The sequence below is a fragment of the Narcine bancroftii genome, chromosome 9 (assembly GCF_036971445.1).
Source record: "Narcine bancroftii isolate sNarBan1 chromosome 9, sNarBan1.hap1, whole genome shotgun sequence".
Lineage (NCBI taxonomy): Eukaryota > Metazoa > Chordata > Chondrichthyes > Torpediniformes > Narcinidae > Narcine > Narcine bancroftii.
The window spans coordinates 124097441-124113768 of NC_091477.1; the positions used below are offsets into that span (position 1 = coordinate 124097441).

The following is a 16328-nucleotide window of genomic DNA, read 5'->3' on the forward strand; positions in this document are numbered from 1 at the left end:
TGGTCGCATCATTGTCTGGTCCAGGAGGTGCCAAAGCACAGGACAGGAAACTTGGCCAGTGCCATGTGGGCATTAGTTTTCATTAAAGACATCTTTAAGAAGCAATGTCTCAAAAAAGAAGCTTCTATCATTGAGGACCCTCACGACTCAGGCCATGATCTATTCTCACAACTCACATCAGGAAAGAGGTCCAGGAGCTTGAAGACACATACCCAATGTTATAGAATCATCAAATTTCTGAACTGACAATGAACCTAAACCAGTGGTTCTCAACCTTTTACTTTCCATTCACAGACCACTTTAAGTGTTCCCTATGCCATAGGTGCTCTGTGATGAGTAAGGGATTGTATAAAGTGGGATATGGGTGGAAAGAAAAAATTTGAAAACCATTTTTTCAAATTGTACCTAATTAACTCATTGTGTACACAGTTTCATAACTCCAAAGGAAATGGGCCAATGACAATTTTTCACAAGCAAAATATTTCAGTAACAATTAAGTCTCGAGCAGTGATTCTCAACCTTCGCTTCCCTCTCACACCTCACCTGGAGTATTGTGTTCAGTTTTGGTCTCCTTATCTGAGGAAGGACATCATTGCTATGGAGAGAGTGCAGAAAAGGTTCACCAGATTGATACCAGGGATGGCGGGACTTGCATATGAAGAAAGGCTGGAATGACTGGGCTTGTACTCACTGGAGTTTAGATGATTAAGAGGAGATTTAATAGAAACGTTCAAAATTCTTAAGGGATTTGACAGGCTAGATGCAGGAAGATTGTTCCCAATGTTGAGCAAGTTTAGAACTAGGGGTCACAGTTTAAGGATAAAGGGGAAGTCCTTTAGGACTGAGATGAGGAAGAATTTTTTTCACTCAGAGGGTATAATGGAAGATTCTAACCGTGTTTTTTTTTAACTTTTGCAGCCTTTGCTTCTGCAGGGCTGAGAACCTGCTTGTTTTTTAGAATCAGCAGACATAAGCTAAATTCCACCGAGGGGCCAGAGATGCTGTTATCTGACGGAAGGACATCTGTGTTCCAAGAACATTTAATCTTCCTGCTTGTTTTGGTCACAGACTGTCAAAGGCCTAGCCTTGATGCAAAATAAACCATTGTATTCAAAATGATAAGCTGAAAATTATGTTATTCGATAGAAGCCTAGCATGCTAGCTTGCTTGCTTATCTTTCTTGCTGTGCTGGGAATAGGTGCTTGGGTAAGCAGTTTTTGGGTAATATAAGCCATGGTCCCGCTGCTGAAGTTTGAGACTTTCCGAGAGGTGGCAACATCTCTCAGCAAGAAGAAGAACTTCAAGAGTCCAGCCAACGTCCCGGTCGGGGGAGGTGGAGAAGCTGCTACCGGCGCCCTGACAACCTACTACAGGTGTGCAGTCATTGCCTTGCATCAGCAGTTGGGACCAGTCCAGGCGTTGATAAGTATAGTTGGGAAGGGCTTGCATATTGTAGTTTGAAATCAGCTTTTGAATTTGCAATAAACATTTGTATAATCTGAACTGCTCTCGGTGTGTGTGTCTATTTTCTTTCGGTAGCTCAAACTCTGTGACCAATCTAAAATTAACAAAGTGAGAGGTACAAGTTTACCCAAGATAGGGGGTGGTGAATTTATGGAATTCTCTGCCACAGTAAGTGATTGAGGCCGGTTCCATAGCTATATTTAAGAGAGAGTTAGATTTAGTACTTGTGACTAGGGGAATCAGGGGGTATGGAGAGAGAGCTGGAACTGGGTACTGAGTGGATGATCAGCCATGATCAAAATGAATGGCAGTGTAGGCTTGAAGGGCCAAATGGCCTCCTCCTACACCTATTTTCTATGTTTCTTACTCATCACAGAGTACCTACGGCACAGGGAATACTTATAGTGATATGTGAGTGGAAAGAAAAAGGTTGAGAACCACTTATCTACACCCATGACTGTGTGGCCAGGCACAATTCAAATGCTGTCTATAAATTCGCTGATGACATCACCATTGTCGGCAGAATCACAGATCGCAATGAGGAAGTGTACAGGAGGGTGACCGATCAGCTCGTTGAGTGGTGTAACAGCAACCAACTTGCATTCAACATTAACAAAACTAAGGAACTGATTGTGGATTTCAGCAAGGGGAAAACAGAGGAACCAAACCAGTCCTCATTGAGGGATCAGCAATGAAAAGAGTTTAGAACTTCAAATTCATGGGTGTCAACATCTCTGAAGATCTGTCCTGGACCCTTCATGTCGATGCAATCACAAAGGTTTGCCAGCAGCTAGACTTCCTGAGGAGTTTGAGGAGATGTGGTAAGTCACCAAAGACTCTTGCAAACTTATACAGGTGTACCGGAGGAAGTATTCTGACTCATTGCATCACTGTCTGGTATAGACGTGCCAATGCACAAAACAGGAAAAGGCTACAATGACTTCCTGGAACACAGGATGAACAGATACAAGGCTACACCCCACGCCAAGAAGGTCGAGGTGGTCCGGCCCTTTACTAAGCCATGCATTGTAAAAGGGTTACAGGAATTCGACAGTATGATAAACGTTTACCACAATTCATACTGGAGGTGTCATGCATCATGTACCCCCTCTTCGCGCTGATGGGGAAGTCAAAAGACATTACTTGGGGAGATGAGCCTTCACGGGCTTTCCAGAATGCCAAGATGCGCTGCCAAATGCTGCCCTCCTGGTCCACCCCAAACCAGGCACTTACCATCCTGACAATCAACACCTCCAGCACAGCAGTAGGGAGCATGTTGGAACAGCTCATTGAAGGCCAGTGGCAACCTTTGCCCACCAGAGCTCAAATACAGTGCTTTTGACCGAGAGCTATTGGCGCTGTAACTGGCAGTTAGACATTTCCATTACCTTTTTTTAAAATAATTTTTTATTTAATACCACCATGAACCATGTTAATAACAATATATACAAATATTCATCATTAAAATATACACAGTGATATTTTCATTTTTTTTCCCTTAATCCCCCTTTACTGATTTGCCCTTGCCACCTTGCAAGACAACCACAACTCCCTTTTGTACCACAAACGTCAACAAATTTCACAGTGGGCAGAACTTACCCCCCCCCCCACCCTTCCCAGCCCTCCCTAGAGAAATCACTATTCTTCTTCTTTGGCTTGGCTTCGCGGATGAAGATTTATGGAGGGGGTAAATGTCCACGTCAGCTGCGGGCTCGATTGTGGCTGACAAGTCCGATGCGGGACAGGCAGACACGGTTGCAGCGGTTGCAGGGGAAAATTGGTTGGTTGGGGTTGGGTGTTGGGTTTTTCCTCCTTTGTCTTTTGTCAGTGAGGTGGGCTCTGCGGTCTTCTTCAAAGGAGGTTGCTGCCCACCGAACTGTGAGGCGCCAAGATGCACGGTTTGAGGCGATATCAGCCCACTGGCGGTGGTCAATGTGGCAGGCACCAAGAGATTTCTTTAGGCAGTCCTTGTACCTCTTCTTTGGTGCACCTCTGTCACGGTGGCCAGTGGAGAGCTCGCCATATAACACGATCTTGGGAAGGCGATGGACCTCCATTCTGGAGACGTGACCCACCCAGCGCAGCTGGATCTTCAGCAGCGTGGATTCGATGCTGTCGGCCTCTGCCATCTCGAGTACTTTGATGTTAGGGATGAAGTCGCTCCAATGAATGTTGAGGATGGAACGGAGACAATGCTGGTGGAAGCGTTCTAGGAGCCGTAGGTGATGCCGGTAGAGGACCCATGATTCGGAGCCGAACAGGAGTGTGGGTATGACCACGGCTCTGTATACGCTTATCTTTGTGAGGTTTTTCAGTTGGTTGTTTTTCCAGACTCTTTTGTGTAGTCTTCCAAAGGCGCTATTTGCCTTGGCGCGTCTGTTGTCTATCTCGTTGTCGATCCTTGCATCTGATGAAATGGTGCAGCCGAGATAGGTAAACTGATTGACCGTTTTGAGTTTTGTGTGCCTGATGGAGATGTAGGGGGGCTGGTAGTCATGGTGGGGAGCTGGCTGATGGAGGACCTCCGTTTTCTTCAGGCTGACTTCCAGGCCAAACATTTTGGCAGTTTCCGCAAAACAGGACGTCAAGCGCTGAAGAGCTGGCTCTGAATGGGCAACTAAAGCGGCATCGTCTGCAAAGAGTAGTTCACGGACAAGTTTCTCTTGTGTCTTGGTGTGAGCTTGCAGGCGCCTCAGATTGAAGAGACTGCCATCCGTGCGGTACCGGTTGTAAACAGCGTCTTCATTGTTGAGGTCTTTCATGGCTTGGTTCAGCATCATGCTGAAGAAGATTGAAAAGAGGGTTGGTGCGAGAACACAGCCTTGCTTTACGCCATTGTTAATGGAGAAGGGTTCAGAGAGCTCGTTGCTGTATCTGACCTGACCTTGTTGGTTTTCGTGCAGTTGGATAACCATGTTGAGGAACTTTGGGGGGCATCCGATGCGCTCTAGTATTTGCCAAAGCCCTTTCCTGCTCACGGTATTGAAGGCTTTGGTGAGGTCAACAAAGGTGATGTAGAGTCCTTTGTTTTGTTTTCTGCACTTTTTTTGGAGCTGTCTGAGGGCAAAGACCATGTCAGTAGTTCCTCTGTTTGCGCGAAAGCTGCACTGAGATTCTGGGAGAATATTCTTGGCGACACTAGGTATTATTCTATTTAGGAGAATCCTGGCGAAGATTTTGCCTGCAATGGAGAGCCGCGTGATTCCCCTGTAGTTTGAGCAGTCTGATTTCTCGCCTTTGTTTTTGTACAGGGTGATGATGATGGCATCACGAAGGTCCTGAGGCAGTTTTCCTTGGTCCCAACAAAGCTTGAAAAACTCATGCAGTTTGACATGCAGAGTTTTGCCGCCAGCCTTCCAGACCTCTGGGGGATTTCCATCCATACCTGCTGCTTTGCCACTTTTCAGTTGTTCAATTGCTTTATATGTCTCATCCAGGAGCAAGGGGAGGCCCCGCCCTCGGTCGAATCACTATTATTGTTAAAAAAATAACAGTCTTTTTTAACCTTAAATGTCTGTACTCAAACTATTAACATTCCAACTTATATATATACATTATCTTAAAAGTCCTTTTAATATTTCCTTTACTCCTCTTCTTGTTGCTTATTTGGTAATTGGTCTGCAAAGTGATGAGCTTCTTCTGGAATTGAAACAGTGTTGAATATCTTCAACTCTGCTGGATGCCGTAACACAAAGTTCTAACCTTTTTTCCATAGTACAATTTTTGCTAAATTAAGCTCCTTTTGCTTCTTTAAAAGTTCAAAGCTAATATCTGGATTTTTAAAAAAATCACATTGTACTCCAATGGTTCCTTATTTCCTTTCACACTTTTCATTGCCAGCTCCAATATTTTCTCTCATAGTAGCCTTATTAGTATGGAGAGCGGTTTCTTTTATGCCTGCGGCATTGGCACCAATGCTCTGTGGGCTCTTTCAATTTCTAATTCTTCTTGGAGTTCTTCTACTCCCAAGATCTGTGGGATCCATCTTTTTATAAATCCTTTTATATCTGCCCCTTCTTCACACCCACTATTTTTATATATGATTACATCTGCTGAAATTCTCTAAAATGTCAAGTTTTGGGCCAATAAATGTGTCTTCTTAATCTCCTTATCTCTATCTTCCAATTTTTCTCCTAACTCATTCACCTCCATTTCCATGCCTATCCCACTACCTTCCACTTTATCAGTTAATTTTCTCATGTCTGCCATAGCCTTCTCCATTCTTTGCATTTTTACATCTGTCTCTTGTATAGTTTTTTTAATTGTATTGAGCTCAGTCATTATTGTTTCCAATCTTGGGGAGAGCTCCCTGCTCCCAAACACCAGTAAGGCCTTCCTCTTTTTTTCTCCAGCGATTACTTTACATTGTAGACTTTTCCTTCTTTGGAACCATGTTCAAGTTCTTCTTTTTATCTTGTGATTTCTTTAAATACTTTCTCTGCCTTGTTTTTCTACCTTTTTGTCCAACTTTCTCTGTGGAGGCTGGGTTTCCCTAACCAGCCACTACTCCATCTCGTGACCTCCTCCAACATTTAAAAATCTTGAGGTTTATCTGTATCTTTAATCTTTAACATTATTCCTGCAGTGAACCAGTGCTGCCCAAATCCCCCAATTAACCTCCAGAGAACAGTACAGCACAGAGACACAGGTCCTTTGGCCCTTCAAGTCTATGCTGAACTATTATTCAGCCCATTCCCACTGACCTGCACCCAGTTTATCGCCCTCCATACCTTTCCCATCCATATATCTGTAGGGGATGTGGTGGGTTGTGGGTGGGGGGGGGGGGTGTGTGGGGTGGATGGGTCATGGATGGGTTGTGGATGGGGGTGTGTGTGAAGGGGGTTTGTGGGAGGGATGGGTTATGTGTGGGGTGTGTGTGTGGGGGGGATGGGTTGTGGGGTTGTGTATGGGGGTTTGTGCGGGGGATGGGTTGTGAGTGTGGGGAATGGGTTGGGGATGGGTTGTGAGTGTGGGGAATGGGTTGTGGGTGGGGAAGTGTGTGTTTGGGGAGATGGGTTGTGTGTGGGGATGGGTTGTGTGTGGGGATGGGTTGTGTGTGTGTGGGGGGGATGGGTTGTGTGTGGAGGATGTATGGGTGGGGATGTTTTGTGTCTGGGGTGGTGTGTGTAGGGGATGGGTTGTGTGTGGGGATGGGTTGTGTGTGTGGGAGGGATGGGTTGTGTGTGGAGGGTGTGTGGGTGGGGATGTTTTGTGTGTGGGGTGGTGTGTGTAGGGGATGAGTTGTGTGGGGAGTGTGTGTGGGGGGGATGGGTTGTGTGTGGAGGGTGTGTGGGTGGCGATGTTTTGTGTGTGGGGTGGTGTGTGTAGGGGATGGGTTGTGTGTGGGTGGAAGGGATGGGTTGTGTGTGGAGGGGATGGGTTGTGTGTGGGGTGTGTGTGTGGGGGGGATGGGTTGTGTGTGGAGGGTGTGTGGGTGGGGATGTTTTGTGTGTGCGGTGGTGTGTGTAGGGAATGGGTTGTGTGTGTGGGGGATGGGTTGTGTGTGGAGGGTGTGTTGGGGATAGGTTGTGTGTGGAGGGTGTATGCGGGATGGGTTGTGTGTGGGGGGGTATGGGTTGTGTGTGGGGGGGATGGGTCGTGTGAGGGGGATGGGTTGTGTGTGGGGATGGGTTGTGTGTGTGGGAGGGATGGGTTGTGTGTGGAGGGTGTGTGGGTGGGGATGTTTTGTGTGTGGGGTGGTGTGTGTAGGGGATGAGTTGTGTGGGGAGTGTGTGTGGGGGGGATGGGTTGTGTGTGGAGGGTGTGTGGGTGGCGATGTTTTGTGTGTGGGGTGGTGTGTGTAGGGGATGGGTTGTGTGTGGGTGGAAGGGATGGGTTGTGTGTGGAGGGGATGGGTTGTGTGTGGGGTGTGTGTGTGGGGGGGATGGGTTGTGTGTGGAGGGTGTGTGGGTGGGGATGTTTTGTGTGTGCGGTGGTGTGTGTAGGGAATGGGTTGTGTGTGTGGGGGATGGGTTGTGTGTGGAGGGTGTATGCGGGATGGGTTGTGTGTGGGGGGGTATGGGTTGTGTGTGGGGGGGATGGGTCGTGTGAGGGGGATGGGTTGTGTGTGGGGATGGGTTGTGTGGGTGGGGATGTTTTGTGTGTGAGGTGGTGTGTGTAGGGGATGGGTTGTGTGGGGAGTGTGTGTGGGGGGGATGGGTTGTGTGTGTGTGGGGGGGGTGGGTTGTGTGTGTGTGTGGGGGGGATGGGTTGTGTGTGTGTGGGGGGGGTGGGTTGTGTGTGTGTGGGGGGGTGGGTTGTGGGGTTGTGTGTGGGGGTTCGTGCGGGGGATGGCTTGAGTGTGGGGGGGGGGGGGAAGTGACCTGAAGGACCTGGGCCTTCGGTCGTCCTTATCCACTCCTCACTACCGGCCACTCTCCGCCATGCCGATGGTCAGCACCAACACACCCGCGGGCCGAAGGGTCACATCTCCGGCAACCTGGCTGGCCATACGCGCATGCGCGGTGGTTACGACCGGGTTGGTGACGTCACCGGGAATGGCGGACTGAAGCTTGCAGAGGTGAGGATTCAGCAACGGGGCAGAGGGAGGTGAAGGAGTGGGGAAGGAAGGAGAGGGTGAGGAGGGAGGGAGGGTGGGAGGGTGAGGAGGGAGGGAGGGAGGGAGAGGGGTGAGGAGGGAGGGAGGGTGAGGTGGGAGGGGTGAGTGAGGAGGGAGATGGTAATGAGGTGAGGAAGGAGGGAGGTTGAGGAAGGAGGGGTGAGGGAGATGGTAATGAGGTGAGGAAGGAGGGAGGTTGAGGAAGGAGGGGTGAGGGAGGAGGGAGATGGTAATGAGGTGAGGGAGGGTGAGGTGGGAGGGAGGGAGGGTGAGGAGGGAGGGGAGAGGTGAGGAGGGAGCGAGGGAGGGAGGGGAGAGGTGAGGAGGGAGCGAGGGAGGGAGGGGAGAGGTGAGGAGGGAGGGAGGGAGGGTGAGGTGGGAGGGGAGAGGAGGAGGGAGGGGAGAGGAGGGAGGGAGAGGAGGGAGGGAGGGTGAGGAGGGAGGGGAGAGGTGAGGAGGGAGGGAGGGTGAGGTGGGAGGGGAGAGGTGAGGAGGGAGGGTGAGGTGGGAGGGGTGAGTGAGGAGGGAGATGGTAATGAGGTGAGGAAGGAGGGAGGTTGAGGAGGGAGATGGTAATGAGGTGAGGGAGGGTGAGGTGGGAGGGGAGGTGAGGAGGGAGGGAGGGAGGGAGGGGAGAGGTGAGGAGGGAGGGAGGGAGGGTGAGGTGGGAGGGGAGAGGTGAGGAGGGAGGGAGGGAGAGGGGTGAGGAGGTGAGGAGGGAGGGTGAGGTGGGAGGGCATAGGAGAGGAGGGAGGGAGGGAGGGGAGAGGTGAGGAGGGAGGGAGGGTGAGGTGGGAGGGGAGAGGTGAGGAGGGAGGGAGGGAGAGGGGTGAGGAGGGACGGAGGGAGGGAGGGTGAGGTGGGAGGGGAGAGGTGAGGAGGGAGAGAGGGAGAGGGGTGAGGAGGGAGGGGAAGAAAGGAGGGTGAGAAGAAATGGAGGAGTGAGTACATGGTGGTAGGAAGTAGGGGAGGTATAGTAAAAGAATGGTAGAAGAGACAGGATCAGAAAGAAGTTAAGGAATGGGAGGGAGGGACAATGAACTGGTTGTGGAAGAAGTCGCAGGTGACAGGAGGAGGAAGAGGGAAAGGAGGGGGGTTGGCAGAGTCTGGGTAAGAAGGTGTGGAGGCATGTGGGTTTGTAGCCTTACAGCATGGAAACAGACCCTTTGGCCCCATTCGTCCAGACTGACTCAAGCTGACATTCTGAGTGAGTCTCGTTCGCCCACATCCTTCTGAACCCAATCCACATATTTATTCACATGCCTTTGAACATCAAACTTGAACCAAATCAATAGTTTCTTCTGGCAATTCATTCCAGCTATTAATGACTCTTGAGTGAAAAGAGTTACCCCTCGGGTCCCTCTTAAATCTCCCCCTCAACCACAAAATCATGCCTTCATGTTCAGGAATAATCTATTCTGGGAAAATGTGAGCATTCAATCCTCAAATGATTTTATACACCTTTATAAAGCAACCCCTCTTCAGAATAAAGTTCTGCTTTTTCCAACATCTTCCTATAATATTGGCCCCCAACTTAATGACGTCCTTCTAAAAGCTGGATGACCAGAATTACACACAGTACTTCATGTGTGGTCTCACCAACAAATTGTACAGCTGTATCAATGTAACAGTGGGCGCAGCACTGACTCCTGTGACACACCACGAATCAGAAAGAACACTCCCTCTGTCTTGTGCCACCAATTCAATTTTGAATTCAATTGGCTAGCTCATCCTGGGACCGAGATGATCTAAGCATCCAGACCAGTCTATCTGCTGGACCTTGTCAAAGGCCTTGTGAAATTCCCTATTGGCCCTGCCCTCTTCGTAACATGAAATAGTTAGAACAATTAGCTAAGGTCAAGGGTTGGTGGAGGTGGGTGGGAAAGGCACTGGAGGGTTTGAGATATGAGGAGAGTGGATTGACTTGGACTGTTATTTGGGGAGAAGGATTCTGAGGGGAGACCTTAGAATTTTATGTAATCATAGATTAAGTGAATGGTCACAGTCTTTTTACACGGTAGGGAGTATAAAATGATAGGACACTGGTCTAAGACAGGACAAAAATGTAAAGGCCACAGGAGGAACAAGTTTTTCCACATAGAGCCAAATGTAGAGGACGGAACCATTACCATATCCAAAAAATATCTCGGTCGCTTCATGGATAGGAAAGGTTTAATGGGATATGGGCAATCACAAATGGGACTCTTTCAGAGTTGGCACAGACGAATCCATGCTGTGTAACTGGCCTCTCTGTATTTCATAGGAGACAATGTGCTCAAGCATGTTTAAAAATAATACTTTTAATGATGAAATTTTTTTTAGATTAACTGTTAATTAGGTTGGAAGTTTATGAAATATATAATAGTTTTAAAAAATCATTTTAATTTTAATCATGGGCGAGCTTTTAATGATTTACAGTTTCTAGCTGGACATCCTTCTACAGCCACACATCACTGCAAGCAACTCCTCGACCAGTTCCAGCACTTGGATGGCTTTCTCTGTGACTGTACGGTTGTCATTGCCCAGCTGCAGTTCAAGGCCTACCGCAATGTTCTCACTGCATTCAGCAACTATTTCCATGCAGCTTATGGGCTTTCGTTGGACAACGATGTTATGTTCCTTGATCATAACTGCATCAGCTCTGAGGGGTTTCAGAAGTTGCTGGATTTTGTTTTTGCTGGAAACATTCATGTTGATGGGTGAGGATATGCTTTTTTTCTTCAGTTATTAGGTTAGACCATTCGTTCTCAATCTTTTTCTTTCAACTCACATATCACTATAAGTATTCCCTGTGCCATCAGTGCTCTGTGATTAGTAAGGGATGCTTAAGGTGGGATGTGAGTGGGAAGGGAAGGTTGAGAATCACTGCTCTAGACCCAATTGTACTGAAGTATTTTGCTTTAGAAAAATTGTCATTGGCCCATTTCCTTTGGAGTTTTGGAGTTTAACATCAGACGAACCTGCACAAAGACACCCAGGTGCCTTGCAACTGGGAATTTTCATGAAACTTTGAGCCGTACCATCACACTTTCACATGACGATCTATGGATCAGAGCCATATTTATAATTTCTATACTCATCACTAACTTAAACAAAACTGTTTATTGCTGTTTTCAAAGTGAGTGCAGTAACCAGGGCCCAGTGTGTGGTACGGGAGTGCGGTAACCAGGGCCCAGTCTATGGTACGGGATTGCGGTAACCAGGGCCCAGTGTGTGGTACTGGAGTGCAGTAACCAGGGCCCAGTGTATGGTACTGGAGTGTGGTAACCAGGGCCCAGTGTGTGGTACGGGAGTGCGGTAACCAGGGCCCAGTGTATGGTACTGGAGTGTGGTAACCAGGGCCCAGTCTATGGTACGGGATTGCGGTAACCAGGGCCCAGTGTGTGGTACTGGAGTGCAGTAACCAGGGCCCAGTGTATGGTACTGGAGTGTGGTAACCAGGGCCCAGTGTGTGGTACTGGAGTGCGATAACCAGGGCCCAGTGTGTGGTACGGGAGTGCAGTAACCAGGGCCCAATGTATGGTATGGGGAGGATGGTATAGTGTGTGTTACTATTGTCCTTGTAACTTAAGGTCACATAATGTTTAGGGAATTAAAACTCCCACCACTGTTCCAGATTTTCCTCTAAACAAGCATCATACAAAGTGATGTTTTCTCCTGCTGCCAAGCTATTCCTCCACCTCTGTTGGCGTGGAGTGAAGTGCCAGTTGCTGAAGTAGACAAAGATGATGTGGTCAAATAATAATCATGGCTTTTATTAGCAGAAACTCATGGTACAATAATGAAAGACAATAGATGCTTATACAGTTATATCCAAGGGGAGTGTCCTTAACAGTAGAGATCATGCACAGCCAATGTTAGTACAGCAAGGCTCACCAGAGGGGAGACAGGCAGCTTGGCAGACATTCACCACATGGAGCCCAGCTGCGGGAGGTCTCCTCAGCTGACCATCCATCCTCTGACAGCTGTGATCAGCAGTCTTCAGCCATCCGCGATTATTTGGCATGGGTTTACAATAAAACTATCTCCTGACTTTCCCCTCTGTTTCATTGCTGCCCTCCTCCCTGGAGCCTCCCTGCCCCACCCCGCAAGCCCCAATACAACCAAAGTTATAGAAATTATACAAATACAGAAAACATAAATCACGGTGAGGTCAACGAACCTTGCAAAAAACTGAGAAAATCCCAGGTAAATAAATAAAAAGGGGTCAGGACAAAAAGACAAGAACCTGTCGTCTGCGCCATATCACACCTCTTTGATCCCAATCGTTTCCCTACTGGGATGGGTTAATTCATTTCCTTTATTCCAAAGGGGTGAAAATTTATCTGTGTCCCTATGTGTTTCAGATAGGGTTGCCACACTCTAATGAATGTGTCATATCTCTTCCTTTTGCACATGATTTTCTGCAATTCTCTATCTCCACATTCCATCATGTACTATTTAGTTGGGAGTTGGACTTCCACGTGACAGCTATACATTTCCTGGCTACCTACAAGGTGGCCTTCGCAAACTGAATTTGGTATCTGGACAGTTTAAAACTCACGTCCATAATGTTTCCCAGAAGGTTCAATTCCAAATCCTGTAGAAAATCCACCTTTGTAATTTTTTTTCAGAATGTCTCCCAGGTCTTCCCAGAAGGATCTCACCTTTGTACACAGCCAGGTTGAATGGTTAAAGGTTCATCAGGTCTATGTTGATCATGATCCAGCGAATCACATCTGCCTGCACATGATCTATATTCTTCCATTCTCTGCCTGTTGATGTATATACTTCAGTGGTCACGGTCCTCCAGTCTAAAAAACTGTCCTCTACAACCACTCTCACTCCTATCACTGAGCCAAATTTTTTTACCAATTGGCTTGCTGGCCTCCTATCTTGTGGGCCCAGCCTTCAATACCAACCTATCAAGTGGGGCCTTATCAAATGCTTTCCTAAAATCCATATACATAACATCAACTTCCTTGCCCTTATCTACTCTCTTTGTCACCTCTTCAGAAATTTCTATCAAGTTTGTGAGACCTGATTTACCACACACAAATCCATGCTGGTTCTCCTTAATTTTCAACTCCCATCCAAATTTTTTTAATTTAAATTTAGAAATACAGCACAGTAACAGGCCCTTTCAGCCCACAAGCCAGTGCCCTTGTATTTTTCAAATGGTGGGAGGAAACCAGAGCACCTGGAGGAAAGCCACGCAGACACAGGGAGACCAAATTCCTTGTAGACAGTGCTGGATTCGAACCCAAGTCGCTGATGCCTTAACAATATTGTGCTTACTGTATAAAGTTTGATTGATTCTATCTCTCAGAACCTTATCCAGCAGTTTCCCTATCATTGACCCAAGAATAACAAGTCTGTAGTTACTTGGATTATCCTGACACTCCCTTAAATAATGATGCCACATTTGCCATTCTTCAGTCTTCTGAAACTTCTACCCTCTGAGATGAGTTTAACATTTTTATCAAAGCCCCAAAGGTTCTCTTCCTGCTTTCATACAATGGTCTGGGATGTACTTAGTCTAGACCTGAAGATTTATTTACGTTGATACAATGCAAAACTGCTAACACCTCTTTATGACTGATACACACATGCCCTAGCCTATCTTTAGTTACCTCCCTCACATCTCACTCCTACTTACCCTGCTCCACAGTAAACACATTCACACAATCTTCATTTAAGATCTTCCCATCTCCTCTGACTACACATAAGGATCAGGATGGACCTTCCCTTTCCAATTCGAACTTAATGTAAATACAATCTTTTTGGTTTTTCCCTAAACTATCTTTTAAAGGCATCTCAGTCCTCTTTTGGCCTTTCCTATTGCCTTCAATATAATTCTTTATTCCTTGAGAGATTCTTTTGATCTGTTATATGCCTCCTTTTTCTTTCTGGTGTGCACCTGATCTACAATCAGTGAGGATTGCTCAGGTCATCTCCATCAGCACTGGAGCACCACAGGGCTGTATTCTTAGCCCCCTGCTCTACTCCCTTTACATCCATGACTGTGTGGCTCAGTGCAGCGTAATATCTACAAATCGACACAGTAGTGGGTTGTATAAAAAATAGGCAATGAGTCAACACACAGGAGGGAGTTTGAAAACTTGGCTGAATGGGGCACCAACAACAACCTCAAAGCCAAGTTGCTGATCGTGAACCAGCGGTGTAAGATTCAGTGATCATTTGGGGATCAGAGGTGGAGAGGGTGAGCCAATTTAAATTCCTGGGGATCACTATCTCAGAGGACCTTTTCTGGTCCTAACACAGTAATGCCATTGTGAAGAAAGTGCGTCAGCACTTTTAACTTTTACTTCCTCAGGAGTTTGTGGAGTTTCAGTATGTCAATGGAAACCTTGGCAAATTTCTACAGATGTACATTGGACAAGGTGCTGAGTGGCTGCATCACAGCCAGGTATGGAGGGACCAATACCTATGAGCAAAAAGTCCTGCAGAAGGTAGTGGACTCACCCCATTACATCAGACAAAATTCTCCCCATCGTTGAGAACATCTACATGGATTGTTGCTGTCAGAGAGCAGCACCAATCATCAAGGATCTACATCACCGACAACATTGTTTAACGGGTTTAATGTATCTTATAGATTGAACTTCAAATAAATGGGGAAGGGGTGAGGGAGGGAGGGGGGAAAGGGGGAGAAAACGACACTGTATATATTTAAGAAGAAAATGTCTGTATGTATCTTGGTCAATATGGTTTATAGTGTGAAAAATAAAAAATTAAAAAAAAAGGATCTACATCACCCAGGATGTTCTCACTGCTGCCATCAGGCAGGATGTACAGGTTCCACAGAACTCCTATCTCTAGGTTCAGGAATACTTGCTACCCCTCAACTGAGACTCAGAGATTCAGTTAAAGTCTCGTATTTTGCTCATTTATTACTGCATATTTATACATTTGCATAGTCGGTTTGTTGACACTTTTTTCTTGGAGTGCAGTTACACCTGCTGATAAATAGAAATCTGCCTTGCAGAGTTGTGCTCTGACAATAAATCTGAATTTTGAACTTAATTGGGGGCAGGTACAGTAGGATATTTTAAGGGACTATTAGAAAGGTAATGGAACAAAGAAAAATGGAGAGTTATGCGGTTGGGAAATTCTAGGCAATTGTTAGAGTAGGTTGAGGTGAGCACAACACTGGGCCATAGGGCCTGTACTGTGCTGCAGATTGCTATGTCTGTGTTCTAGTTCCCTGTAAAGCACAAGAGGTTATGGGCACGGTTTTCCAGTATTTGCCAGTTAATGGGGTGAGGGTATCCAATCTGCAACCTCTCGCACACAATTTTTTACTGATGCTGTTCCAACCTCTCCATTTTGAAAATTACTGGAGATAGAATTGGTTTATGGTTTTTAGTACAGCAATCAGCTAATTCATGCACTTTTTTTATTGGTGTAATGTTTATTTTCTGATATTTCAACTTTCTATATATTGGTTGCTTTCAAATGTGTCGGGAAATCTAAAAACTGTCAATGAGCCGTTATCTGAATCACACATTGATTCCCAAGTGGCTGATTCCTGAGTGGACCAATCGTTACTATTTCAAGGGATGTTTTTCATTGATGATAATTTTCCCTGCTGTATTCACAGATGCAATGCTGCTGCAATCCAGGCGACTGCCGGCCGCTACCTTCAGATGGAGAATGTGGTGAGAATGTGTAAACCAAAGATGGAATCACTTGTCATGAACTTGAACACTGTTGTAAAAGCTCCAACTGACACACAGGGAAATATTGAGCCATGCAGCTGCTTAACCACCCCAGGGTGGAAGATGAACATTGTCGAGCATGGTCCTGGAGCATTGGGTGAGTGTGAGGATGAGCTGCTTCCTGTTCCAGAAGTTGATTGCGATCTCAAAATTGAGGAATTACAATTGCAGTCTAAAAACTTGTACACATCTTCAAGAAGCAGAGAAGCAAAGAAACCAAAGACTAACCTGAATTTTGTCCTGAAGGTGAGCAACCCTAGTGCCAGCAGTGAGCTGAAATGTACAAGGGTTAAACAAAGAAATGGTTGTACTTTAAGGAAACTAGAGAGGAGAGTGAATAATGAGAGTTCACCACAATTGGACATGATTAACACTGTCCACCCATCTGACACTGTCTCTCAGTTGTGTGATGACTACCAAACTATTTTAGCTGAAAGCAAAATTGTTCAGAAAACGGATGAGGAGCAGAATCGGAGGCACTTGAGACGAAATGGCTCGGTGTCAGAAAAGAATAAATCAAAACAATCAAGTGGAAACAGCTGTGCTGAACAATCCGAGAATGGAGAGCACAACAGGAAGCAGTT

At 46.6% G+C, this 16328-nt stretch overlaps 1 protein-coding gene across 1 annotated transcript in view; it reads left to right on the plus strand.

Annotated features, from left to right (window-relative positions):
- masp1 (MBL associated serine protease 1) overlaps nucleotides 1-15782 on the plus strand; it is a 167798-nt gene extending 152016 nt beyond the window's left edge. The window contains exon 16 of the mRNA XM_069897690.1: nucleotides 15627-15782. Coding sequence (XP_069753791.1) covers nucleotides 15627-15688 — 62 coding nt within the window. The 3' untranslated portion in view covers nucleotides 15689-15782. The remainder of the gene's footprint in view (nucleotides 1-15626) is intronic.
- Nucleotides 15783-16328: the final 546 nt, after the last annotated feature.